This window comes from Micropterus dolomieu, linkage group LG07, assembly GCF_021292245.1.
Source record: "Micropterus dolomieu isolate WLL.071019.BEF.003 ecotype Adirondacks linkage group LG07, ASM2129224v1, whole genome shotgun sequence".
NCBI lineage: Eukaryota > Metazoa > Chordata > Actinopteri > Centrarchiformes > Centrarchidae > Micropterus > Micropterus dolomieu.
The window spans coordinates 26,078,300-26,104,226 of NC_060156.1; the positions used below are offsets into that span (position 1 = coordinate 26,078,300).

The 25,927-nt window shown below is 41.2% G+C and overlaps 3 protein-coding genes across 9 annotated transcripts; 2 read left to right on the top strand and 1 right to left on the bottom strand.

Annotated features, from left to right (window-relative positions):
• The first annotated feature begins 415 nt into the window (after positions 1-415).
• On the top strand, positions 416-8,128 carry rab5b (RAB5B, member RAS oncogene family). 2 transcript variants are annotated; one of them, XM_046053467.1, is made up of 6 exons: positions 416-552; positions 1,575-1,889; positions 2,064-2,215; positions 2,533-2,655; positions 3,209-3,302; positions 5,770-8,128. In XM_046053467.1, exons 2-6 carry the CDS (start codon positions 1,724-1,726, stop codon positions 5,883-5,885), a joined length of 651 nt encoding a protein of 216 aa, XP_045909423.1. In that variant the 5' UTR covers positions 416-552; positions 1,575-1,723; the 3' UTR covers positions 5,886-8,128. The 2 variants fall into 2 exon arrangements, with proteins under 2 accessions (XP_045909423.1, XP_045909424.1); XM_046053468.1 differs by lacking the exon at positions 416-552 and adding an exon at positions 808-832.
• Positions 7,800-13,987, bottom strand: dbr1 (debranching RNA lariats 1). Of its 3 annotated transcripts, none has more exons than XM_046053464.1 (9): positions 13,837-13,987; positions 12,095-12,309; positions 11,891-12,015; positions 11,731-11,811; positions 11,563-11,648; positions 11,234-11,458; positions 11,022-11,099; positions 10,767-10,912; positions 7,800-9,411 (listed from the first exon to the last, which is right to left on the bottom strand). In XM_046053464.1, the coding sequence occupies exons 2-9, from the start codon at positions 12,289-12,291 to the stop codon at positions 8,637-8,639; spliced, it is 1,713 nt and encodes a 570-aa protein (XP_045909420.1). In that variant the 5' UTR covers positions 12,292-12,309; positions 13,837-13,987; the 3' UTR covers positions 7,800-8,636. The 3 variants fall into 3 exon arrangements, with proteins under 3 accessions (XP_045909420.1, XP_045909418.1, XP_045909419.1); XM_046053462.1 differs by lacking the exon at positions 13,837-13,987 and adding an exon at positions 13,427-13,579; XM_046053463.1 differs by lacking the exon at positions 13,837-13,987 and adding an exon at positions 13,485-13,558.
• On the top strand, positions 13,775-25,532 carry armc8 (armadillo repeat containing 8). 4 transcript variants are annotated; one of them, XR_006825621.1, is made up of 24 exons: positions 13,778-14,133; positions 15,496-15,572; positions 17,122-17,193; positions 17,389-17,531; positions 17,648-17,745; positions 18,352-18,444; positions 18,549-18,629; positions 18,758-18,833; positions 18,921-19,011; positions 19,099-19,159; positions 19,278-19,478; positions 20,132-20,227; positions 20,315-20,397; positions 20,595-20,676; positions 20,892-20,978; positions 21,067-21,159; positions 21,384-21,533; positions 22,330-22,425; positions 22,721-22,816; positions 23,116-23,188; positions 23,596-23,685; positions 24,013-24,106; positions 24,197-24,486; positions 24,587-25,532. XR_006825621.1 is itself a non-coding variant. In XM_046053457.1 (23 exons), the coding sequence occupies exons 1-23, from the start codon at positions 14,089-14,091 to the stop codon at positions 24,228-24,230; spliced, it is 2,112 nt and encodes a 703-aa protein (XP_045909413.1). In that variant the 5' UTR covers positions 13,778-14,088; the 3' UTR covers positions 24,231-25,532. The 4 variants fall into 4 exon arrangements, 3 of the variants coding, with proteins under 3 accessions (XP_045909414.1, XP_045909413.1, XP_045909415.1); XM_046053457.1 differs by having other exon boundaries at positions 24,197-25,532; XM_046053458.1 differs by lacking the exon at positions 23,596-23,685 and having other exon boundaries at positions 13,775-14,133; positions 23,116-23,260; positions 24,197-25,532.
• The last annotated feature ends 395 nt before the right edge of the window (positions 25,533-25,927 follow it).

Sequence of the window (25,927 nt, forward strand, 5' to 3'; positions counted from 1 at the left end):
GAAGTAAAAGTACTAACATCACACTGTAAAAATACTCTATTACTAGTAAAAGTAACCCACAGCACTAAAAATGTTACTTACGTAAAAGTCTAAGTATAATCAGGAAAATGTACTTAAATTAGGCCTATTTAAAGTAAAATTATTCAAAGCAGTAAAATGTCCCATTTGACTGTTAAACCAGTATATATTATATCATAATACACTCGTGCACATTCATGTAAAAGCAGGATTTTACTGGTAGAACTTATTTTGAATTATTTTCTTTCGGACTGTAACTAATAACTTCATCATGAAATAATATGCTGATTATTTTCTCCATTAATTGATTAAAATATGGAAAATGCCACAGACACCCAGAGCCCAAAGTGACACCTTCATAACACTGAGGAGGAGGAGGAATGCGGTTCTTCTTCTTTTCACGGGATTGACAATGCGGCAATCAGTGCGCATGCGTCACTTTACAGGAAGCGTTTTTCTTTAACCAGCTGATAGCCAGATTGTCAACAGTGAATCCTGCGATACCAGCGCTTTTGAAACGACAGCATATATACGGTAAATATTTTTATATTTCCCCCTCAGTAGTGATATGTTAATCACATGAACAGGTAGCAGTGGTATGTTTAACAGGGGCGTCGAAATATAAAGCTTTTGATTCAGTTCTGTCTTGTCCGACCTGAGTGGCCGGAGCGGTGTCCCGTTAGCACATAACGCAAAATAAGGGCTGGTGATCTGATAACGTTTACTGGAGGGAGTAACCATAACGCTATTAGTGACAAGAGTGCAGGAGTGGAGGCCGCCGTCTGTCCAGAGACTTCACACTACTGACGTCGAGGTTGGAGTAATGTTTTTGAAATCTGCTGCAGTGATGGATGTAAAGCATTGTTGTCTGAGAGGTGGGAAACATCAGTGTGAGGCGCAGCATCTCTGTTAAAGCTCAAGTTTCACTGCATGAAAATGGGACACTGCTTGCAACGGGCAGTGTATGTGTTTGCACACGCAGGGCTGGTAAATGTTAAGCAATGCAGCTGCAGCGCAAACTTCTTCTTCTCTTGCTATTCCTTGGTTTGGTGCCAAGGAAATCTCCACCCTTCCTTATAAAACCCTAATCTTTAGACTTTGTTGTTGCACTAGAAGGGGCCTTCGTTGCTCTGAGGAGGAAAGAAAAGTGTATTTGAGGCAAGGTACGATGTAAACACAGTAGATATTCAGGGTTGCTAAATGTAAGTAACGCAGTTGCAATGAAAACTTTTGCGGTTCTTTGACTCCTTGACATGCCCCCTCTATAAAACCCTAATCTTTAGACTGGAAGAGGCCTTTGTTGCCCTGAGGAGGAAAGAAAGGTGTATTTGAGGTGAGGTTAGATGTAAAAACAGTAGACATTCAGGTTTGGTAAATGTAAGCAATGCAAACCTTTGCTATTCCTTGAATTCATGTTAGATCTCCACCTCCCTTATAAACCCCCAATCTTCAGACTTGCACTAGAAGAACGTGTTGCCTTGATAAAGAAAGAAAGGTGCTTATGAGGTAAGGCATGATGTAATCTTGCACCTAAACAAAACATTTCACTTCTTCAGCTCGGAGTTAAGAGAGGTCAAGACACCGTCAGTGAGACTTGACCACACTCGGTTTGGAAGGCAGCGCAAGTGGCTGATATCCCAGAAGCACCTACATCTACTCCAGGGAGGAGCCCCAGCCCCCCTGCCGTTCTGCTACACGGGCCGGTATGAGCTCCAGAGGGAGTGGAGGCCGCTCCAACGGCACACTACCACAAACCAAGATCTGCCAGTTCAAGTTGGTGCTCCTGGGTGACATGGCTGTAGGCAAGTCCAGCCTGGTGCTGCGTTTTGTCAAGGGGCAATTCGACGAGTTCCAGGAGACAACCATAGGAGGTGAAGACTGGGAAGTGTGGACAGTGTGTGTGTGTTTGTGTGAGGGGGGGGAAGAGGTTGTTTGCTAAAATCAGGTGATCAAAGGGGTAGCAATTGGGATAGTGATGGGAGGTTATTATTATTATTATTTTTAAAACACCTGGCAACCTGTTATTTCCCCCTTCTTCCGTCCAGCTGCATTTCTGGCTCAGTCCGTGTGCCTAGATGATACCACTGTGAAGTTTGAGATCTGGGACACCGCAGGACAAGAGCGATACCATAGCCTGGCTCCTATGTACTACCGTGGCGCTCAGGCTGCTATCGTTGTCTTTGACATCACCAAGCCGGTATAGTATAAACAGATGTATTCATTAGTATTAGTACGTAATCACTGTTGCTGCCTGCAGAAGTGTTTGTCAAATAAGTGAAGACATTCTTTTACTTAACGGTGACGCAGCCTGAACCTTCATATTTGTGTGTAATTTGCCATTCTGATTTTATATCAATATGATAGAAGTTTACAGTCCAGTTTGTCCTCTAACTGATGAATAAATTCCTATATTGATATATTATTCATGCACAGCTTTCACGACCTCTGTCATTTTTTCCTGCTAATTAAATATGTGTCGGTGGTTTATCTGACCTTGGTGCTGTGTTTGTATAGGAGACTTTCGAGAGAGCCAAAGCCTGGGTGAAGGAGCTGCAGAGGCAGGCCAGTCCCAACATTGTTATCGCCCTGGCCGGGAACAAGGCTGACCTGGCAGAGAGGAGACTAGTAGAGTACGAGGTAACACACTCCCTTCTGACCCATTTTGTGGGCTGTAGCCTAAACTAAATCAGAAATGATTACCTCTCTGAAGCTGGACGGTAATTACTGCTGATGACAGGTGACATATGTCTCTGTGTGCTTTAAGCCTGTAAGCCTACAGTCGAGCTTACAGTTGAGATTGTAGTGGTCCAGGTGGAGGTGTTCCAATGCTAGCAGATTTTGATTAAGAGTGGGAGTGCGCATGTGTGAACAATTTCACAAAAAGATCAGAAAGTAGAGCACAAGGATCAAATTGTTGTGATGTCCGCCACGCATAAAAACACAGTTGGAAAAGTCATAACGAGCCAGCTGCTACCTGACCTTTTCTTGCTGCAGAGGCGGCACATCACAGCTCAGAGGTTTGTGTAGTGGCGTCAAAGGTCTGTGCTCGACTGAGTGCCTGCTATTTGTAGATAAGAAACATTTTAGCTCTTGTTAAGGTAAAGGCTTAAAAGTATTTTTATAGTGTTTGTAGGTTTTCAAATTACTGCTGATGCTATATTAATATTTGTTTGTGTGTTGTATGCCACAGGAAGCCCAGACATACTCTGAAGACACTGGCTTGCTCTTTATGGAGACTTCTGCCAAGACAGCAATGAACGTCAATGATCTCTTCCTGGCCATTGGTGAGTACCCTTTATTTACAGTTTAACAAAAAAAGTGACTTTTATTCCAGAATAGAATGGGATTTAGGCCAAAGGAGTCATTACATCTGCTTAAAAGGACCTGTGTGTAGGATTTAGTGGCATCTAGAAAGGTTGCAGATTGCAACCAACTAAATAGCCCTCGCTTTTCAAGCGTGTAGGAGACAGTGGCCTTGAAACTTGCAAGAAACGGGAAAGGCCCTCTTTAGAGCAATTCTGCCATATTCCAAAGTCCAAAATGTACTATTTGGCTCATCCCCAGATGTGACCATATTCAGACGAAGGTGGCGCTAGCTAGCTTTGTTAGCAAAGTGAATCCATAATTCATGTTAACTGTTCTAATAATTGGGATGTCAATTTTGGCGAAAAACAGGCTTAAAATAAAAGGTACTTACCAGAGAAAATGAACAGCTGACTCCTTGGTGTTTTTGGCTCACTGTCTTTTACTACAAAAAGAAAATCATGCTGAAGAACACTTGAAACTAGCGACTGAGAGCATAAACTCATTAGGAAAGTGTTTACTGAGGTAATAAATCAGGTGAGAAGCCTCATTTTCTCATTGACATTTTAATGAATGGATGAAGCCTCTCCACAGGTTTGAATGAAAAGCAGTGAAGCCAGTTTTTGGTCCTATGTAGGCTACTTCCTGTTGGCACTAGGGTCTACTGCACATGATTGTGTAGTGTAAGACGCAGTATAACAATGCAGTGCAACGGCAGAAACACAATAATTCTGGTAACTGCATGGCTGCACCCGGCTGCTCCAACAAAATATTTTGTTGTCCCATTGTGTTTGTCTGACTCAGACTGTGACTGTTTAATCAGCCAACCTACAAGGCTCACTTGCCCAAAACCAACGTAGCGTCAGTGATAGCCATTCGTTTTTAAAAAAAAAATTTTTTTGTATAGTTTATCTAAACTATACAATTCCATCTCATGTGTGTTGGGATGTCGTTGTGACATCATTTTTGGGCCTACATGGAACCCTTCATGCAGGCTTTGTCAGTGCCAAATCTGTACCGCCTGCCGGATCCGTTCTGCACATGCGCAAAAGTTGTTCCGTCAGTCAAAGGTTACCGTAAATCTGCCTATTCAAAATGATCCAACTGAATCTTTAAAATCAAGATAAAATAATGTTTTTTAATTACTGAAGATTAAACTGTTCACTATGATGTAATAGGAATATACTCAAGATAAGAAAAGCCTTATTCAACAGTACATTTTTAATTTCTAATAGTGACAATCTAACAAAGGAGCTAGCAGCTGTAGGGTTAGCCGGTCGACATGCATACGGTCACTGACTTTGGTTTAGGCACACACCCCTGTCATGGTTAGGGTAAGGATAAGGCGGTTTGGCAAGCTGTCAACGCCTTATTTACCTACATAGCTAGCTACCTAGCTAGCTACTAGCGCTTCCGGGCTATACAGGGTATCTCATCCGCACGCCGAAGGGTACCTTTTGCATCAAATAATGCTTTATCAGCCTTTCTGACGCCCTGAGATGAGAACAGACAACAACACATGAATAATTACAGGCACATTTTTGGTAACGTTCTTTGACAGACAGGACCACTTTTGCGCATGTGCAGAAAGGGATCTGGCAGGCAGCCCGGATTTGGTATCTACAGGCTTCACTGTTCCAAAATCTCGCTTACCCCCTACTCATTTTGTCACTGTACAATACAACAGACTTCTTTTTGCAACCAGTGGTGTCGCCGTCGCATTGGCTTCACTTTTCAAACACGGAGGTTTGCTGTTCGCTGTTTGTCAGGATGGGTATTGGTGGACAGTGAGGGTCACATTAGTCTCAGCCAGTGCAAAACACAGCAACATAAACCTGGCCCTACGATACGATTGCAAACTATTACCAGGCACCTGGCCAATGACCCCAATTTGTTTTTCCACCAAATCTAAAATACCCCGCATAATGCTCTGCCAAAAATCCACCTCATTCTTACACACTGGTCCTTTTTAAGAGATTATGTCTTTGCTCTAGGTTGGTTAGCAGCACATGTCAAGAACTCGCTCACAGACTTAAATGACATTTGGTGGGAAGTAAGCTATGGGTCAGTGAAAAAGTGATTCCATTTTTGATGCAGATTCACATTCATGAATCTTTGAAAGGGCTACCAGACATGACGACTTAATGAGCTTTGAAAAAATGAGGCACATGAGCTCATTTTCTGGGCAGATCTGACAGGCGATTTGCACTGCACTTGTCTGGTACATATATCCATGATTATCTATCACTTTTGGTGTGCATCTAAATTCAGATGCGGATACAGGATATTTATTTTTTTTAACAATATCAATATATTTGAAAGTTTTATTTTTTATTTTCTCCTGACTCTTGGTCAATATGTGCCCTGTCTGAGTACTTCCTCAGTCAGAAAATAGAGCATGTTTTTAAATTTGATGTCAAAATATTTTACTTTATCTTCTTAATGTAGCAAAAAAGATGCCAAAAACAGACACCCAAAACCCTACACATGCAGCACGACATCGTGGAGTCAACCTCCAGGACCCAGATGCCCACTCTACCAGAGCCTGCTGTGGTGGGAACTAGACCTCCACAACGCTCACCAGTATCTCACAATCCACACCACCACAGCCCTCCTCCTTCAACCAACTTACAGGGGTGGGCCTGATGTGGGGTAACCAAGTATCCATTCACTCCCTTACCCTCCATTCATCCTCCTGTCCAAGCAGACAGAAATTCAGAGACAGAAAATCAAAGGAAAGAATAAGAGGAACGAAAGAGCAAGTAGAAATGGAAGAGGAAGACACGAGTGTTTCACAACCGTCTCTCTTGACCAACAACTGAGATTCTGCATTTGGAATATACAAATGGAGGTATATTAAAGACTGAGATCGAGAGGAAGGAAATAAAGAATGGGGAAGACAGTGGCAAGCCAGTTGCAGTACTTAGCACTAATCGTGATTATTTCATTTTCATTCTGCCTTGCATAATTTCAGTCATGGCTCCGATTGCATAAAAATGCACAAAATGAGGAGCACACGCTGGCAAGAGGCCAAGAAAGGAGGGGAGAAAAAAAAAACTAAAAAAAACCCGCCAAGACATAAAAAAAACAACAACACAGAAGCCAAAATGGTTACGCTGCGGCTGCTTTCTTCTTCCCCTTTGTCAGAGCTTGCATCTGCTCGCTTTGCCTCCCTCTAGTCTTGAATCAATCAAATCCTGCTGTGAATAACGCCACATATTGTACCCCTGGAATGATCCCACAATTCTTAAACCCTCTGTCCTGCCTGACCTTCCCTGGTGTCACTGGTCCTGTCCAGGCCCACATTAGATAAAACCCATGGCACACTTTGCCCAACATAAGTCCGTTTGTACGTATTTATCGTCCAGTGTTTTGACTTCTCGTGACTGCTGGTAGGCACTGCTTCCACTCCATATTTCTCCTCCTTTTATCCAGACAGAAACTCATTATGTGAGGCAACCATTTAAACTAAGTTCTAATTTAACGGGATTGTTTGTCTTCACAAGGTTGATGATTTTACAGTTGGTCCAACAGACTTGCTTATTGTATTGAAAAATTATTTTGGGTTTTGTTGCCTTGCTTGAGTGCTCTGCGAAGCACCACAGGCTGTAGCTCTTATCAGCAACAATAGACTCGATTTGGAGTATATGTAGTCACTTGATTTAAAATTGTTATATGAACTGTGAGCTCTAACAAATTACATGTCTGCAGCAGAGAACATGTCCCCCAAACCTTAAGAATGCAGTAAGCTTGATCTAATTTTTTAATTAGTGTGGTTGTCCACGTATGGCTCTGCCCAGATAAAATTATCGGCATCAGATAAATGACACTGGGGGTCGGTGTCCTCACAGAAAAACAGTTCAGTACAGAATGTAAGGCAGGAAGATAACAAAACATAATATTTGTAATAAACCTGTACCATCTTGTGTTTAATGTGTCCATCTGTCCCTTGTCCCAAGGCTAAATTGTTGAACATGAAATCATAGTGATCTTAAAATTGTTTTACTGATTCATTGAATTTAATATGATGCTCTTAAAACGGGGTTGTGTGCTTGGTTACTGTCCAAAGCTTGGCTGAAGAAAACGAGGAAAGAATTGATGTAAACACAAAAAACAAACAAAAGTGCCTATTCCCAGTTTTCTTTTTCTGTAAGTCACATTTGAGGCTTTGTTTAAGTGTGTGCTTCATAGGCAATGTGCAGGAGAACCATTTCCCTGACAATGGCGTAGTATAAACAAATATCTTGGCACCCTGTCATAAGGCTATATACTGTATTGGCTCTTTGTATGGATGTAAAGAGGTCTTGTTGAATACACTGTATGTTATATATTGTCTTAATTTTAAAGAAAGTGTATGTTTTTAGCAGAGCACACCTGTGAACCTGGAGTGGACAATTTAAAAAAAACAAACAAACAAAACAATGACTCTAATCAGTTATAAATCTCTTTGATTTAAACGAATATTGGTGTCCAGGAAAGTCTTTTGTTCTGCTTTATTTTCAGATTCACAACCATGCATATTAAGGCATTTTGATAAAATACGTTGAACTTATTAAGAGTCTCAAACTAAGACCGGCATTTAAAGTACAGTGCCATTTTCGATCAGTATTCAAATAAAAGCTGACATTTGTTTCCCCCATCAGCTCATTATGTACATTGAACAGCATTAACTTATTTATTGTTCAGTAATAACAAGTAGGTTCAGTGTCCTGTGCAATTAAGATGACAAAAGGTAATTAAAACAAGACGTGATTTTTTTCATCAGCACTTTGAGTATGTGCAGTGTTCAATAAAGCTGTGAATGGCGCTTTGAGTGCAAAATGCTGATTGCTTTTCTTTCACTTGAACAAGATATTAACAACCGCATTTTATTAGCTCCTTTTGAGAGATTGCCGAGTGGCTGTACATTGTATATTTTAATTTTCCAGCTTCATTGCTTTGTCTGAATTACATGTACAAAAACACAAATCTAAAATAAACATAAAATTCTCATTTCCTAAAATTTTCTGGGTTTGATTAAAATTTATAAAAAACATTTTAACAAAAGAGACAACATTTTGAACGGCTATATTCGAATCCAGAAACTAACGCTCTTTTGTGGCGTACATTTTGCTTTTAGCGCGTTTTAATAAAGCCGTACTTCCTGCTTTGTGGAGCTCATGTCAGTGGCTGTATAAAACGGCAGAAAGTAAATACATAAATTAATACCAAGTTTTGCAAATCAATAAAATATAATAAACTAAAAAATACCTGTACACTATGTGACAAATGGTATGGAATGACTCCTCACCTTCTGCCCCATCTGACCCTGACCTCTAATCCTCACATTCCTCACCCTCCACTGTTGTATAGATGACCTGGTTCCTGCGTTTGATTCTGGGAGTTGTGTCTCTACTGCCAGCAGCCTTTGTCTCATCGCTGGTACGTTTTAGGATACGTACAGCTGTTGCATCCTCATCATCGCCCTCACAGTGTCCTTCCCCTTCTGCTCCAAAGTGAGAGCGGGCTACTGCGGGGGTAGAGTGGGCGGGAGGTGGCAGGTTCATTAGGTTGGACATACGGGTGGGGGAGAAATCTGATTTGGGCTCGGGCAGAATCATACGGCTCGGGGTGTGGATTTCACCTACAGGTACATCAGAGAGCTCATCTCCCTTTGCTGCCGCTTTTGAGTTAGACCTGTCATCCTCCTCCTTTCCCTCCTCTTCCTCCCACTCATCCTCTATTGTGATCTCATCAGGATTTAATGAACTCGACAGCCCCGAAGTGTCGGTTGGGTACTCGCTTGGCTCGTCCACACTTGCTACACTATGTTCGTCTTCATCCTCCTCCTCCTCCCCTCCAGTACTGCCCTGAACTCTCCCCAAACCATCTCCTCCCTGCCCAACCTGGGCGTAGATGTCTGTGAGACCTAACGTGGCACAGAGCTCGGTCGTCTGAGGATTGGTGTTACAGCTGGGGGTGGCATGGGGCTGTGGGTTGTTGGGGTCATACGGAGGCACAGTCCGGCTAAAGTTGTCTGGAATGGCAAGCTCACCGCTGAGATCTTCCACCACCTGCATCATAGCTTCTTCTGAAGGTCTAAAGTCCCACCTGATGGTTATAGACAATCCATATTGTAAAAGACAGCATGAACCAAAACTGTAAGCCCAACAGCTGTGTCGTCATGTTTCAGTAAACTGCAAAAGTCAATCCCAAACACTACTGATATATTCAAGCTTGTCTTGTGTTATAAGATTGTAAACTGAATATGAAAGAGAAAAAAATCACTTTGCACACAGCAAGTACTTTGGGGCTGAAGGTGCTGGAACAGGAAGATGAACACGTAGTCAGAAAAAAATGAGTAGTGTGAATTGCTCTGTGGCATTTCTGTATGTTGTATTTTGTACCTCATTGTCTGAAACATTAGACCAAGCTTTATTTTAACACCTGTATGCCATTGCTAATTGCTACACAAGCTGTGTGTGTTTATATTTAAGCCTTTGGTCCACTGCATATTTTCATGAGCATGATGAAGTCAAATGTGTTGTTCTTGTAAGTGTTAAGAATAGATCTTTTTTTTGCAGCTTAAGTGTGCGGTCTCTACCACAAACACTTGTGATTAGTAAACTAAACTACATTTGTTGATCAGACAACTCAAGGCATTATCTAGACCAAAACAGTTATTAGCTAATTAATTTATCATTATTTATCTGCAAAAAATTCAATAATGATCATTGGTTGTATACCCAGAATATAAAATATATCCAACCGCACTGGTACCCATCTACTGAGCATCGGTGATAACTGTGAGGTGAGGTGTCTGTGCAGAGCCCAAAGGACACCAAAAGACAGTACCCACCCTGCGGCCATCTGGCAAGAGACGTATCTGCTGTCGCACCACCAGACTACAGAGCAGCTTCTTCCTCCAGGCTGTGAGACTTAAATTCATCCTCAGCGCTTCACCATATCAGTTTCTTTTTTCACCATGTCAATTATTTTCTGTGACTTGTTATTTAGCCATCCATCTACTTTATATCATTTTTCTATATAACATTTGCTTTTTTCGAGTAGCATAAAGGGAACCACAGCTTAATCTCATTATAGAACCATGTGTTGTAAAATGACTAATAAATCTACCTTAATTTCCTTCTATAGGTAAACAATTTAATTTATGAAGTCGGTTTTATGTTCAGGCAGCTACTTTTTCCCCGAGTCTTAAATGTAGGAGTTTGCCTAATTTATAAAAATAAGTTTAACTGAAATTATGACATGCCAGGTCTGCTTCAGTGGAGCTTTAGTCAAAGCTACGTTAAGTTACGGCTTGAAAATGATTGTCTTTTGGTTTCCCCAATTTATATCCATGAGTGGCTCTTGAGGCACCATTGGGTCCTTTTCACTGGGATGACCATATTTCAACTGACTGCATTTTCACTGCCTGTAATTGCTTGTCTAAATATCTTGTGTACCGTTCGTGCAGGCCATTATTCTCTGGTGGGTTCCAGGGGTGGGGGGTGGTCCTTTGTAGACTATTGGTGGCCTTCAGAATAGCAAGCCACTCTGGATCATACTCAAGACCCTCAGATGAACCCGGTCTCTCTGGAACATCCACAATCTGCAACACAAGTGTACATATATATTTAATGCTTGCTTAGATTTATCACCCCTACACCTTAAACTTGCCTGTGACCTTTGTATTATTTAACAACAAAACTTTCTCTCACCTGTAAGAATTCCCTATAGGGCAGACATTTATCCAGGGACAGGAATTTGGTTACACGTGGGGCAGCATTACCTTTAGGCTAAGGACAAGAGAATCCACTGAGTTGGTTTATTACATTGGTGCATTAGATTGGTACTCAGAATAACAATCTAAAATGTACCAGTGGCACATTAGCAGCAATACAGCTAGCTGCAGAAAAACTGTCGCTCTCACCGGATGCTGCATAACAGCAGCAAATTTCACATGAAGATGTGCAGAGAACCAGTAGCTGGGTTGGAGGTGAGCTAGGAGCTCCTCAGCAGCAGGACTTCCAAGAGTGTTGGACTCCACTTCCTGACGCAGGAACTTCTTTTTTCGCAACAATTCCCCTGTGCTTCCATAGTGGTAGATTCCACGAGGCCAGTCATGGCTCATGAAAATGTCTATGGGCATCTGGATCTTAGTGGGGAAAAACATTTATGAATCGATACACACTGTTAAGATATAAATTAACAATATTTTAAGTTGTGAGCAAGATAACAAGTTGAATGTAAGATATTTACCTGTTTTAACTTGAATACCTCAATATTTCGGATGTGATATACACTTCGAAGTGTGTCAGGATTGTATGGAGGGAATTCATGATGACCTTAAAGAGCACACATTTCTTGTAAACATACTGCGACATGTATAAAACTTAACCATTAAGCAGTAAAAAAGGGTTTACCAACCTCTTCTGTAGTCACGTGATTTGAAGATGCCAGATACACCACCAATTCTAATCCCTTTGTAGCGAATAACACCAGCATAACCTAGGGAAATACTGTCAAGTCAGACCTGGGAATTAACAGATAGACAGAATAATCACATCTACTGTCTGCTGGTCCATACCCAGATAATAAATGTTGGGTGCCACCCAGCCTCCATAAGGCAGCTCCTGCAGGTGGTTTGAAGCCTCATGGTTCCCTCCAATGAAGATGGTCAGTACTGGAGCCTTCTTCTCTCCAGAATAGTATCTGCAACAAAGACAATTTGTTTTAAATGGCCCTGAATCACATCTTGCATTTTTTAAACAAGAAAAAAAAAATGACTGACTTGTAAAAGGTCTGCATCGTTCTGTACTTGGCTGGTACCGCCATACACTTCATGTCTCCCTCATTTCGCACTGCTTGGAAGTCTCCACAGCAAAGCAGCAGGTCCACTTTCACCCCTTCCTTCTTCTCCAGATAGCCGATTGTCTCGTAGATCTTGTCCAGCTCCCCATGGCAGCAGCCTTCCACTGCAATCTTCATGCTGCACAAAGAGGTAAGCTGCGGATCCCCCAGGAAATCACAGTTAGGGTTTGGTTTGTATTCTCTGACCACCTATTGGCTGTCAGCCTCAACACTTTCTAGAGTGCCACGATTCAAGAGCAATAGGAGCAAAAATTATTTTGTTCCTTGTGCAATAACCCTGTTAAATCGTCTCGGGTAACCTTACATTTTAGAGATTGTTTTTTGTGTTCTGATCACAGTATTTTGTACATGTTTTTTCTACTTGTGTTGTCTATCTGATGATGTATGTTTTAGCGTGTATCCTGACTGCAACTTAAGTTTCCCCACTTGGGATAATAATAAACGAGCTGAACTGAACACAAAGATGGTGTATATAACATTTAGTGATTTGAAAAAAATAAAGTTAAAAACATTGGTGATGCTATTCCTTTCACTAAAAAGTATTAGTATTAGTTAGAGCAATAACATGGTTTTAAGTCAGTAGGTTTGACAATAAAATTACTCACAAAACTAGAAAGGCGACTCCTTTTCGGTTTCACACTTACAACAGTTTTATCAGTCAATGTGCAGAAAGTTGACAATAGTTGCTTTGAATAAAAATAACCAGCTGCTAAACTATGGTAACGTAAGGCATCTCCAATGTCATGTCTCATCTTTATAGAAAGAGTGAATTAAACAATGAAAGAAAATGAAACGAAAGCTAATCAATAACTAACGTTAACCTGAAAGGACAGCGTGTGACCACTTGTAACACATTACGTATTTAAGGACAGTAATGCACAATTACTTTTGTCTTTTTTTGGAGCTATTACCGTTGGCTCGAAGACGCGCACATCAAAAAGTTGTGCCCAACCACATTTTTATATCTGACAATTGGGGCTAGCTACTTCTACTTTCGTGCGTGTCCACAAGGCCTTTGCAATATATATTTTTATCTTACTCAGCGTATACTATTACAACATACCGCTAAACATAACTGGTAAGATTAGAAACAAAACAGAACATGTAATAGCTGGCTAGGCCACGCAGTTAACGTTAATCTGATACACCATAACGTTAACGTTACATCGTGTTGGACCAGAGAGCAAACAGTGAACCATATTCCTCCCACAAACACACCAGAGCAATATAAAATAACAAACTCATTACTTACGGCGATAAGTGAATAACTAGAAAGTATGTGTGTCCAGTATTTTACGTCGTAAACTTACAAAATGTTTCTTTAAATCATGTTTATGTTACAGGTTAGCAGACACACGACGATAGAATGAATTTTCCCACCTCGCAGCTACCACTTAATGCGCATGCGCAGTACGTCACCAACTTAAGTAAACCGTTCGTTTGTGACCGGTGGCGGTAGATTCTACCCAGAAATTGTGGAAAACTATTTTTACATTTACGTACTGTTTAGCATATATTAACCTAAAATTGGTATCTGTCTAACATTCTGTATTTGTATTTAACTCTGTATTAATTACATGACATATGGGTCAAGTTATTTCTTTTTAATCGAATCTAACTCGAAGCGACATCACCTACGTCACGTTTATAAACAAAATTTACCTCATTGACAAATCCACAGTCTGAGACACCTCGCCAAGTTAGCAGTGTTGTTGTTTTTTTGTTGTGTATCTGCTGCTAGTTTTTACAGCCGAGCTCGTAGAGGGATATTTAATCACCTGATTTTACTAACGCCAGCGAGGAGCTGCGTGGTTTAGCTGCAGTTACTTTTTAAAAGCCGCTCACAGCTGCTCTGGGGGGCGGAGTGTCTGCAAAGTGCTGCGCCGATTGGGGCGCTCGATCGTGGGAAGAGAGATGGCGTGCTTGTTGGAGGCCCCACTCCGCATCAGTGTGCTGTCTGTGAGTGTCCCTCTGTCATAGTTTCAAATAGCGTTGTCAGATTTGCAGAACGCTCACTCCAACAGCGAGTGGTTAATATGATTTGATGAGTCATATGAAGAAGCTAGGAGCTGTCAAACTATGAAGGGTGTATGTCTTCTGTTAGCTTGGAAGCTAAGTTAAAGGCTTAGCAACATGTAGCTGCTACAGTGGCTGGTGATTAGAATGGTTTTCTACCCTGACCTCGCCCGGCCGGGCGGGAACGTTCTGAACATGTGAAGGGGTGCACGTGATTAATGTGTCCGTTCGCCCCGTCTGTGTATTAAGATACACAAACTAAACGAACGAAGTACCTGTCAGTGTCACTCGGAATGAGCTAGCAGCTAACTGCTAATAAGAGTGAGAGTGCTGTCACTAAATATCCAAACGCGTTTAAAATATCGCACACTGCACAGTGTGAAACACGTTGCAGGATTGAGCATTTTATCCCAAAGATCCGATTTTATTTTCCCGTAACCTTTGCAGCTTGCTAATTACAACAGCAAACTTAACGTTGTTAAGCTAGCTGTGCTCAAAGTAACGTTAGCTAGCAACTAGCATACGGTTAAGCTAGAGAAGCTAAAAACTCACTGATTGCCCACCTCTTGAGGAGTTTTCGAGTGGGTTAAAATGAGCTCTGTCATCAGCCAAAAGTCTAACAATTAGGATAGTATTGCAGTTTATTCTGGAAGGTGACGACGGCTGTAACTTAAAGTTATCGTTAAATAAGTAGCGATTAAGATAAAATATAACGATTGTAAATCAAAGACAGGTTTATGCATGTGCAGAATGTGCACAGCAGCGTGTTAGCTGGAAGAGGTCTGTTCCTCTGGGGTCATGTGGAAAGTTCTGGTTAAAGCTGTCAATGATATAAACAAGGTTTTCAGGTGCCACATGTAGCCACTGGGTGTCATGTATAACTGCCTGTAAACGGCCCTGCATGGAGGCTGCTGTATGTGTGAGTGTGCGTTACTGTGGGTCTTTTAAATGTCTGCAATAAATTTAAAAGCCTTTTATTTAAGTTAAATGATCGAGAAATTGCTTTAGTTTTTCTAATATTTGGAGCTATTTAAATGCATGGTATTTTTCCAGTCAGAAGTAAACCTAATTATGCAGACTTTTAGTCCGGCAAACTCTTTCTCTCAGCTTTCCAGCTTTAATTTGTTGTAAAATTGTTCTTAAAATGCGAAAAGGCCATTAAATATGCTCAAATCTGTACACTATATTTCTTGTTTTTCTGTTGTGTGTAAGTGAAAGAGAATCTGAAATTATTAAGTTCTCATTAAGTAATTTTTAAAAAATGTGTCAGTGAACTTTATCACTGTTGTATTTATCTTCACGCAGGAAGTCACTGCCACTAGTCGCCATTATGTTGACAGACTGTTTGACCCTGACCCACAGAAAGTGCTGCAGGGAGTCATGTAAGTACAGCAGCACTTAATAAATAAATAAATAAATAAATAAATGAATAAATAATGTGTGTGTGGTGTCTTAACTATTGGAGGAAGGGAAAGGCTCTATATAGAGTGTATATTAATTATTGTGCAGAAAATGACTGTCTGTCCCTTCACGGCTTGACTACATTTTGTAGAGTGGATATATTGCTGCTATTCCACCAGCTAGCTTACTGGAAGAGTGAGGACTTTAATCTGCCAGTATGTTTCAGCACAGCATGTGGCTTTACCAAATTTATTTTTTCTTTTGATAAACCCTGATGAATGTCCTGTGCTGAAATGCGTTGGTAAAATAACGTACACACTTTTCCAGGAAGCCAGCTGGTTTTGCTTAATGTCTTTCACAGGTTGTTGATCAAATCAGCTAATGAAAAGACTTATTTTGGATATCATATTGAATTAATCAGTAGAAAACATGACTGAGGGTGGTATTACTGAGTGAGCACCGTCTCTATGTTTACAGGCTTTCATGAGACAGCCTATTTCACTCTTCAGTGTGACTTCATATCTCTAACTCACTCTCTGTCTCAACCGCGGTGACCTGGACTCTGACTATTTCACTGTTATTTTTAACTTCTGAAGAGACTAGCTCTGGTTACGGCTTGTACCGCTCCACTAGCCGAGCACCTGACTGACTTGACTGCCTGCTACAGCTGTACTTTTCCACTAGGCTCACCCGCTATTTGATATAATCTGGGGCACTTGGAGAGAGAGAAGAGGAAATGTTGCATGGAAAACAAAATGCAGTGAATACAAATTAACAGGCTCATTCTGTGTCCTACAAGATTATGTGATACATCTGCTTGATTTAAACCTTCTCTGTTCCAATTTGCAAATGTCAACCTGGTTGACCTCTGTCTGCCTGGTGCCTTTTATAACTTTTCAGATGATCTAACTCATTGCCCCTGCTCTGCCGGAGACTACTTTTCACAATCTCTGAACAGTCTGATGACTATTAGCTCAGCTTATATTATCAAAGGACACCGCTGGGCGAAATGCATCTTTAGAGAAATGTAATGTGCTGTACTTAAAGCAAGTTTCATATTTTTAGAATAAAAACATTCCAATAGGATTGCTTTAGATTATGGCCCACAACGTACAGCATCATTCTTCCCAATTTATTGTACAGTTTACCGGTAGTACGTACCAATACGCTTGTAGGTACAAGGTGTAAAGTTCAGGAACAGAAATGCCAGATTATTGCTCCATAGGTTGGACCTAAAATATTAGAATAGGTACTCTCTTTAGGTTCCCAAATTGTTAACCCCTTATTCTCCAACTTCACATCTTCTCTTGTACCTACAAGTATGTATCTATATGTACTTTAGTGTAAAAAATGGTGTGCTAGTAAATTGGTAAGAATTACGCTGTGCATAGTGGGCAGTAATACGGCTTTATCTAACTTTTTATCGGCTTTTGTTATTGATAGTGAAGTACATTTGTCACAATTGCCTCAAATAGATTGCCAAGAAGGGTCCTCATCTGTGTGTGTGTGTGTGTATATGTCTGACTTCAGTGACATGAAGAATGCAGTCATAGGAAACAACAAGCAGAAGGCCAATCTGATTGTCCTCGGAGCTGTGCCGAGGTATGTCTCTGCACACCATTCCACTTCGACTTCCTCCTACTTGCCACTCTCTGACCATTAACCTTTTTTTAGATAGCAGCTAAATTACAATGTGACCATCTACACTGCAACTTAGAGGTTTCTTAGCACCCCTTTACAGTGAACTTGCGTGTGTGTGTGTGTGTGTGTGTGTGTTTGTTTGTTCATTGGTTCCAGGTTATTATACCTGCTTCAGCAGAGCTCATCCAGTCTGGAGCTGAGGACAGAGTGTGCCGTCGTGCTTGGCAGCCTAGCCATGGGCACTGAAAACAACATCAAATCCCTCGTGGACTGTCACATCATCCCTGCCCTTCTTCAAGGTTGGGGCACACATACATGCTCATGAATGCAAATCCTTACTCCAGAGCATAACACCTTCAGTGAATTGCAGAGAGACTGACCTTCAGTATCCAACCCCTTTGTTTTGTGCTTGCAGGTCTATTGTGTCCTGAAGTAATCTTCATTGAAGCTTGTCTTCGATGTCTCAGAACTGTCTTCATCAGTCCAGTCACCCCTGTGCAGCTGCTCTATACTGTAGGTTGTCTTGTACATGTTCTGCCTGGCCTATAAATGAGCACCAGTACAATTTTAGACATAACTTGTCTGTTTAACAAGCTCACTGAGTGCAGAGTACCTGTCTGTGTCAATTAATTTTGTCATTTATATTTTTCTTTATTATTATACCAAGTACATGAACGTGTACGTCAAACACATTCATTCATACAGTAACCCGTCTTAAACAGAACAGTGTAGGTTATTATTCATTTAGCCTGTTGTGCACAAAATGACTCATTCATTTGGTAAATATACAGGCTGTGAAACCAAAGCAGCAAGCTAAAACAGAAAAAGTTTGAATCTCAGTCGCATGGCACAGTAGCATGAGCCATGCTTTCACTTTACCCAAACATTTGGTTCAGTGGTAATATCACAAATATTACAGATTTTAAATGCATAATTACCTCCAAGTGTATGTTATAGCATTTGAAACAAATTCATGCAGGTTCTTATACACTATATTAATGCAGGTATTGATGCTTCAGTATCAGTTACGTTTGCCTCTAATTGTGTATTTTAGCAAGGACCAGGCCAGTTCTAACTATTGCTATTTTGAAATTAGAATTGGGTGCGTTTATTTTTTAGGACCCCACTGTGATTCCCCATCTAATGTCTCTACTGAGTCATTCGCAGAGAGCCCAGGAGTACATCACACAGATCTTCGCCCACTGTTGTAAGGTATTTATTGGTATTTGTACACACACAAACACACACACAGTGGAGTCCATCACACTTGTAACCAGACCAAGATTCATTGGTGATTGGACGTTTGTCGTCTCCAGACCCCAGAGCATCAGACGGTTCTTTTCAACCACGGCGCCATCCAGAACATTGCCCCTCTACTTATCTCACCCTCTTATAAGGTATTTGGCTGTCTCTCTCTGGGTATATATGCTGAACCAAGTGGATGATTCGACCTTTCATACACACAGTAGTCATTTACCTCCTGTATGTCATTCAATCCTTCCAACCAACCTCATGACTTCTGCAGGTCCGAATGCAGGCGTTAAAGTGTTTCTCAGTCCTGGCCTATGAGAACACTCAGGTCTCCATGACACTGGTGAATGGTGAGGAAATGTTCTTCTCTTCTTTTTTTCTACTCTTCGTATGAGATTCACTTTTCAACCCCAGTTTATCTATATTTTTGTTGTCAGTGCTGGTAGATGGTGAACTGCTCTCTCAGGTATTTGTTAGAATGATGCAAAGGGATCAACCCATTGACATGCAGCTGACAGCAGCCAAATGGTGAGGGGCACGTAACCATATTTATTTATATGTCTATATTTCCTGTATGTTTTTCTTTATATGTGACCTCTTCTCCTTCTGTCCCAGTCTAACGTACATGTGTCGAGCGGGCGCCATCAGGACAGACGACAGCTGCATAGTCCTAAAGGTCAGGCTTTTCTGACACCTCTGCAACTGCACATCTATTCACCATTATTATTATTCTGTTATTATATCAGTGACATTTCTTTATTTAATGTGCATGTGACCTTCTGTTTTTCGTCCAGACCCTGCCTTGCCTCGTGCGGATGTGCAGTAAAGAGCATTTGCTTGAGGAGAGGGTGGAGGGTGCAGAGACACTGGCCTACCTGATGGAGCCCGATGTGGAGCTGCAGCGGATCGCAAGCACCACCGACCATCTCGTGGCCATGCTGGCCGACTACTTCAAATACCCCAGCTCTGTGTCTGCCATCACTGACATTAAGAGGGTGAGTCAGTGGGCCGGATTGGGACCTTTTAACATTTAATGTATGTATTAGGGCTGTAACATTAGACTCACAGTCTACAGCCATGCTAATGGCACTGTGAGGCTGTGTCTTCATCTAAATGCTGATGTTGACATCTGGAACATGCTAACATGCTCCCAATATCAATGCTGATATGCTGATGTTAAGCACGTGTATTGTTTATCACCATCTTAGTTTAGCATGTTAGCATGCACACATTCCCTAATTAGCGCCAAACACACAGGACAGATCAGACTGATGAATTAAAAGTTTTGCATGTATTTCAGTCTGGACCAAAGTGGTGGACCAACCGACCTTTAAATCTCTAGAGCCACTAGCATGGCCTAAAATGATAATCACAATAATTTTTCTTAATAAGTCCACTTAAAGGTAATTTGGCTCAGACTTCCAGACAGCACTTTGACCAGGATAGTTGTGCTATTATAATGACCCAATAATCCTGAATGTACTTATGTGGTGCCATTGATTATCAACAATTTAATATATCAAGCAGAATTATTAGGAAGTGAAAACGGAGCCTTTAAAAATGTCTTATAGCAACTTCTTTATCAAAAAGTTCTGTCACTGTTGACATTATGCACCAGGTCACTTTCTGTCCACGCTGTCATTTGCAGCTGGACCATGACCTGAAGCACGCACATGAGCTGAGACAAGCTGCTTTCAAACTTTACGCCTCGCTAGGCTCCAACGACGAGGACATCCGCAAAAAGGTGACCTTGCTGTGGGTGTATTTGCATATATAATTGTGTGCATACTTGTTTGTTGTTCTCATCCATTCCCTCCTTTTTTGTCTTCAGATCACAGAGACGGAGAACATGATGGACAGGATAGTCAGCGGCCTATCAGAATCCAGCATTAAAGTCCGTCTGGCGGCTGTCAGGTACAGTGCGAAGCGAGTCTCTTTGCGCCCCGCTCTGTCTTCCCACCCTGATGATGACACACTGACATGACTTGTCATTCTTCAAACTCATCTACACTCGACAGTAGTGCTCTCTTAGATTGCTTTTAGTTCCTGCACCAAGAATTTAACTGACATTTCTGAAACAAAATTGTCATATTTGTTTTTTTTTTCTCCAGGTGTCTTCATAGTCTTTCGCGGTCGGTGCAGCAGCTGAGGACCAGCTTCCATGACCATGCGGTGTGGAAACCCCTCATGAAGGTCAGTTTCAGAATTTGAAGGAAACAAATCCAGTGAAGGAAGTTCATACCGCAAAACACATCTCTGTCATCTATCTTTATAGGGGAAGAAATTGTATTTATATACTTGTCACTTTACTTGACATGTATCAGCTCTCAGGCTGGATGTGTGCAGGTGTGTTGATGTGAAAGTAAAATAAAGGCATACTGTGTAAAGTTATGTCATGTTGTATGTAGCTGCTGCAGAACGCCCCAGATGAAGTCCTGGTCATGGCCTCCTCTACACTATGCAATCTACTGCTGGAGTTCTCACCCAGCAAAGAGGTACAGATTCACATAAACTCATAACATTGCAAAGAGAACAGATTGTATGACTTTAATGTTGAGACCATTTGCTTCTGTTTATCTGCAGCCCATCTTGGAGTCAGGGGTGATTGAATTACTATGTAGTCTGACCCAGAGTGACAGTCCTGCACTGAGGGTCAATGGGATCTGGGCCCTGATGGTAAAAAGATGACTTCACACTTTTTACTTTTGTCGGCTTCTTTACAACCATCAAAATCCTGGGAAGTGGATTGAATCTGTGCTTTCCAGAACTGTACATGTTTGGATTTAATGAAACATCTCTTTTTCTAATTTTCGCTTAAACCATTGATCACTATGACATGTTCACACAGTGACTGCCAGATTATTTCAGTATAAAATGTATGTATGTGTTTGCGTGTTAAGAACATGGCGTTCCAGGCAGAACAGAAGGTGAAGGTGGAGATTGTTCGGTGTTTGGGTACGGAACAGTTGTTCCGCCTGCTATCAGACCCGGACACCAATGTGCTGATGAAGACCCTCGGTTTGCTGCGCAATCTGCTGTCAACACGCCCAGTGAGAGATGCGCGCACACACACACAAGCATGTTTAGAGACTTTATTAATGTAGGGTAAATTAATTTTGGAGAAAAAATGTTTAATAATAGCCAATGAGCCAAAGTCATTGCATTTTAGGAATAGCCCTTTTATGGGGGTAAATCAATGTCAATATCATTGTAAATGCTTAGACTATGAGTCACAAATACAGTATCTTACATTTTGTAATATAAATTTGCAATTCACAAATAGACCATGATCCACAAACACAGATTCTTGAATGCTGAGCAATGTGCAAGATTTGTACGCTTGTCTTGAAAGAGTAGTTTGAAAATACATGTTAGACTGTTTGAAAATTGTGAAGAGTGTAGAAATTGGGATTTTGAGTCAAAATTATGATAAACAAATGCAGACGACAGAAATACATATTCTGTTTGTGGATAAATAAGAGTTTGTTTGTGGATTTTGAATCTATTTGTAGATCGTGTTTTATATTTGGAAAATATGGAAAACATTCTAGTCTGTGCAAAGAAAACAGCTGCAGGAGCAAAGTAGCACCCCTCTGGGGTTTCAGTGCTATCACAGGTCAGTATGTAGACTGTCTTTATTGGCAGGTCTTGAACGGTTACCCTTTATATGGCATGTCACAGGAAAAATTTTAGTAATTCACCTTAGCGCCAACCTTGAATGCACATATATTCATACACATGGCCCGGTATGTGTTGAATTTACACAAACTGTCCAGAAATCTTACATATGTCATGCATACAAATTCTCTCCTGCTTACTCTCCACTCTTGACTGTCATGTTGTCAGCACATTGACCAGATCATGAGTTCTCATGGGAAGCAGATCATGCAGGCAGTGACCCTCATCCTGGAAACGGAGCACAGTTTAGAGGTCAAAGAACAGGTGAGCAGTCCCTCTGTTTTATGCTTACAAATGGGTTTTCATACAGAACTCTACTTACAGCTGCATTAAAAACCCGCATTGCAGAGTAGTTTTAACATTCTGCAGACATGATTACAGGCTGTCTGACTGAGGTCAGTTTTTATCAGTTAGGCATGTCTACTGGTGTAGTGGTATTTGAAGAGATGGAAGCACATCATAGAGAATCACGTGACAATTTAGACTTTCTTTTCTGAACTATAAAGAACAAAATGTTCAGATAACAACCCTGATGTAACTCACTTTTCTTATCTGTCAGACGCTGTGCATCCTAGCCAACATCGCTGACGGCAACACAGCCAAGGAACTCATCATGACCAATGACGACATGCTCCAGAAAATCAAATACTACATGGTACTTTTTATAAACTATCCACTGTAGTTCACCCTGGTTCTCTGTTCATCAGATCACATATTTGGTATTGCTGCAGCATGCATACTTTCTCTCCTGCTTTCCCTGCACTCCTGACACGTTTACACATTAACCAGAGTCGTCATTGGAAGTCGTCGTTATTGTACCAACTGAGGCCTACACTGTTAGTTGTTTTTTTTTTTTTTTTTTTAGTCGTTAGATATCTTATAAAGTGTGTGTGTGTGTGTGTGTGTGTTGTTCCTCGTTCCTCACTTGTAATTTGTCTGACTTTGTACCTACAGGGGCATTCGAATGTGAAGCTGCAGCTCGCTGCCACCTTCTGCATCTCAAACCTTATCTGGAATGAGGAGGACGGTAAGGGACAGAACACACAAGTGGAAGGAGGAATAACGACAGGGGCCAGGTTCAGAGAGCAGGAGGAGGGATGTGAGGAAAGCTGGAATTATGTCATGTATGCTGAAATGTTGTAGGTCTAAAGACGTATTCACATTACAACGGGAAAACAATGGTCTTGAGTTCTGCGTTGCTCCCAGTGACACTTTAGCCACCTTAGCAACAATGCTAATGTTGTTAGCAGTATATTGTTACACTTCAGGGGCTCAGTCTGTGTTTTTGCAACAAACCAGCTAGCTGCCTCTGCATGCTAATATTTCGCTAAACAACATGTTTTTTTTTTTGTCTGATCTCAATGTGAGGCCAATTTGTTGTGCAGTTCTGGAAATTCAGAAACACAAGTAATTAGTTTTTCATCCATCTTTCAGTTCAAGCAGTGGTCAACAGCGATTGCTTGGAGCACCGCAGACATTTGCTCAGAGCCGTCACAACACACCACACACACAATAACGGAGGAGGTGAGCGCAAATGCTGTTTTTCCGCGATAATGTGAATACGCCTTGAGAGTGAGAATGGTTGAGAAAACATTTACCTGTTCAGTTGTTTACAGACCCTTGTGTCCTCTGCTCTGGATGAAAATGTGAAACATCTTTTAAATGCAAAGTAAATTTTGTTGTCTACAAAACATGTATGGTGCACGAAATTCTCAAAGAAATTACATAGCCTTTTTTAACTCTGACCTGACAGTGTTCATTTTTATTAGCACAAAGCTAAAAATGGATTTTTAATGTTGGCAGATGCTGGAATGAATTAATTTTCCTCTTTGCTTTATCATGTGTTCTCAGGTTCTCAGGAGCGTCAGGACAAGCTGAGGGAGATGGGCTTTGTGGACATCCTGCACAAACTCACCCAGGCCTCTGACTCCAACCTCAGTGACAGGTAGGCCAGGATTGCAAATCATAAAACATTCTCATCAGACTCTTCTTAAATTTCTGAGCAGAGTTGACTGATTCCGTCTCTCTCTCTCAGGGCGAAGACGGCGATGCAGCAGTACCTAGCATGACCACGGAGGGGAGAGATCCCCTACCGCCAGCCTAACTAACAATCGTCGGGAGGACACCTGCCACTGGTTCTTTTGTTTCCTGCTTTGTTTAATCTCAAAGCTTGTTTCGTTGCACAAAGACACCTTTTTTTCGGACCTGTGGCTGGCCTCCCTTCTCCTCCAACCTGCCACCTCAACCCTGGCTCAACAGTTTTGCTCTCTCCAAACTGGATCTTGGAGACTGAGACCATGGTTGTTGGGAAATCAACGGTTAGAGGTGCTCTTGTTTTTCTCTTTTCAACAATGAAGTGAAATGTTTCCTTTTGAGACTTTGTGATTTGTGATCCTTTCTTCCTTTTTTGTTTTTTGAGTTTCAGCCTGACACCAGTGCCACCTTGGTGCTTTTGGACTCCCGATAGTGGAGATTCTGGTGTCAGAACGCGGACTATGAGGTTTGACACAACGAACAGGGGTGTTGGACAGCAAAGCGTCCCAGTTTTATTTTTTTTCATTTTTAATTAATATTAATATTAATGTTTCCTTAAGGCATCGCAAGCAAGGACACATTTGGAAAAACAGACTGCCTATTTTGAAATTCTGGGTGTTACTTTTTTTTGTGGATACATACCTCGTAAATATATAAATATATATATATATATAAATATAAACATAAATATATATTTTTGGATTCTTATTTTCCCCTGACCCTCTGTTTGTTTTCATTCATTCTCTCTGAACCATCTTTCTTGGCACAGCAGGGTGAATCCACTGCAGTGTGGCAGTGAATAAGGAAAAGAAATGTAATTCCCCCGATTTCTTTTTCTTCACCGTTGTGGTTCTGTGTGCACTGGTGCCTGTCACTTCTGTCTAATATCCTTATAATCCCAATGGGAAATGTAGATCCAGAGTGCTCACTCTGACCTGCCCGGTTACTAATTAACAGGCATGAGTACACAGAACACCAGAGATAAGAGGATGCATGTATCCTCACACCTCTTTTGAATAAGACTTAATGTCCGTTGCGGTTTCTGTGGTGAAAAGGGAGAAATGGGTTTCTTTCCTCTGGTGTGTTCTGAGAAGCGAGCAAGGACAGAGTAGATTTCAGGAATAAAGGAAGAATAATTTAAGACTGGCCCCTGGAGGGTAAAGCGCTAAGTGCATCCACAGCAGCAGAATCAAGTTCTATATTGTGTTTCATCCCTCTATCATTTCTTCTCCCATCAGGATATTTATATAGTGTTTTTCCCCTGACATTTCAAACCTTACTGAATCTCTGATAGAATGAATGTTACCATTGAAAATATATGCAGACCTGAAGAAGGATTTCTTCTGTGTTGCGTCTTTTTTTCTCCTTCGAGGGTACAGCACGGTTACAATTCAGTTTCTCCTTTTTAAATACCAAATTATCCTATAAACAGCGGTGCGTGTTGTTAAATGACCTTCCCGGGATGCTTGCTACGTCTGTGACTCGATTGTAATGCTAATACATCAGGCACAAAATGGGGTTAAGGTCTCCCAAGAGCAGCACAGGAGTCTTGAGTCCTTACAAAACAACATTTCTTTATTATAGTACAGTATGTAATCTTGGTAAAGTTTTTGTGTAACAGCAGTCTTTAATAAAACGCATCTGAAACCCAACAGCCTCCAATAGGGCAGGCAGTTTTTGTCTACTCCCATAAGCCCTCCGGCCTCCACAGCTCAAAAGCAGGCACACTCAT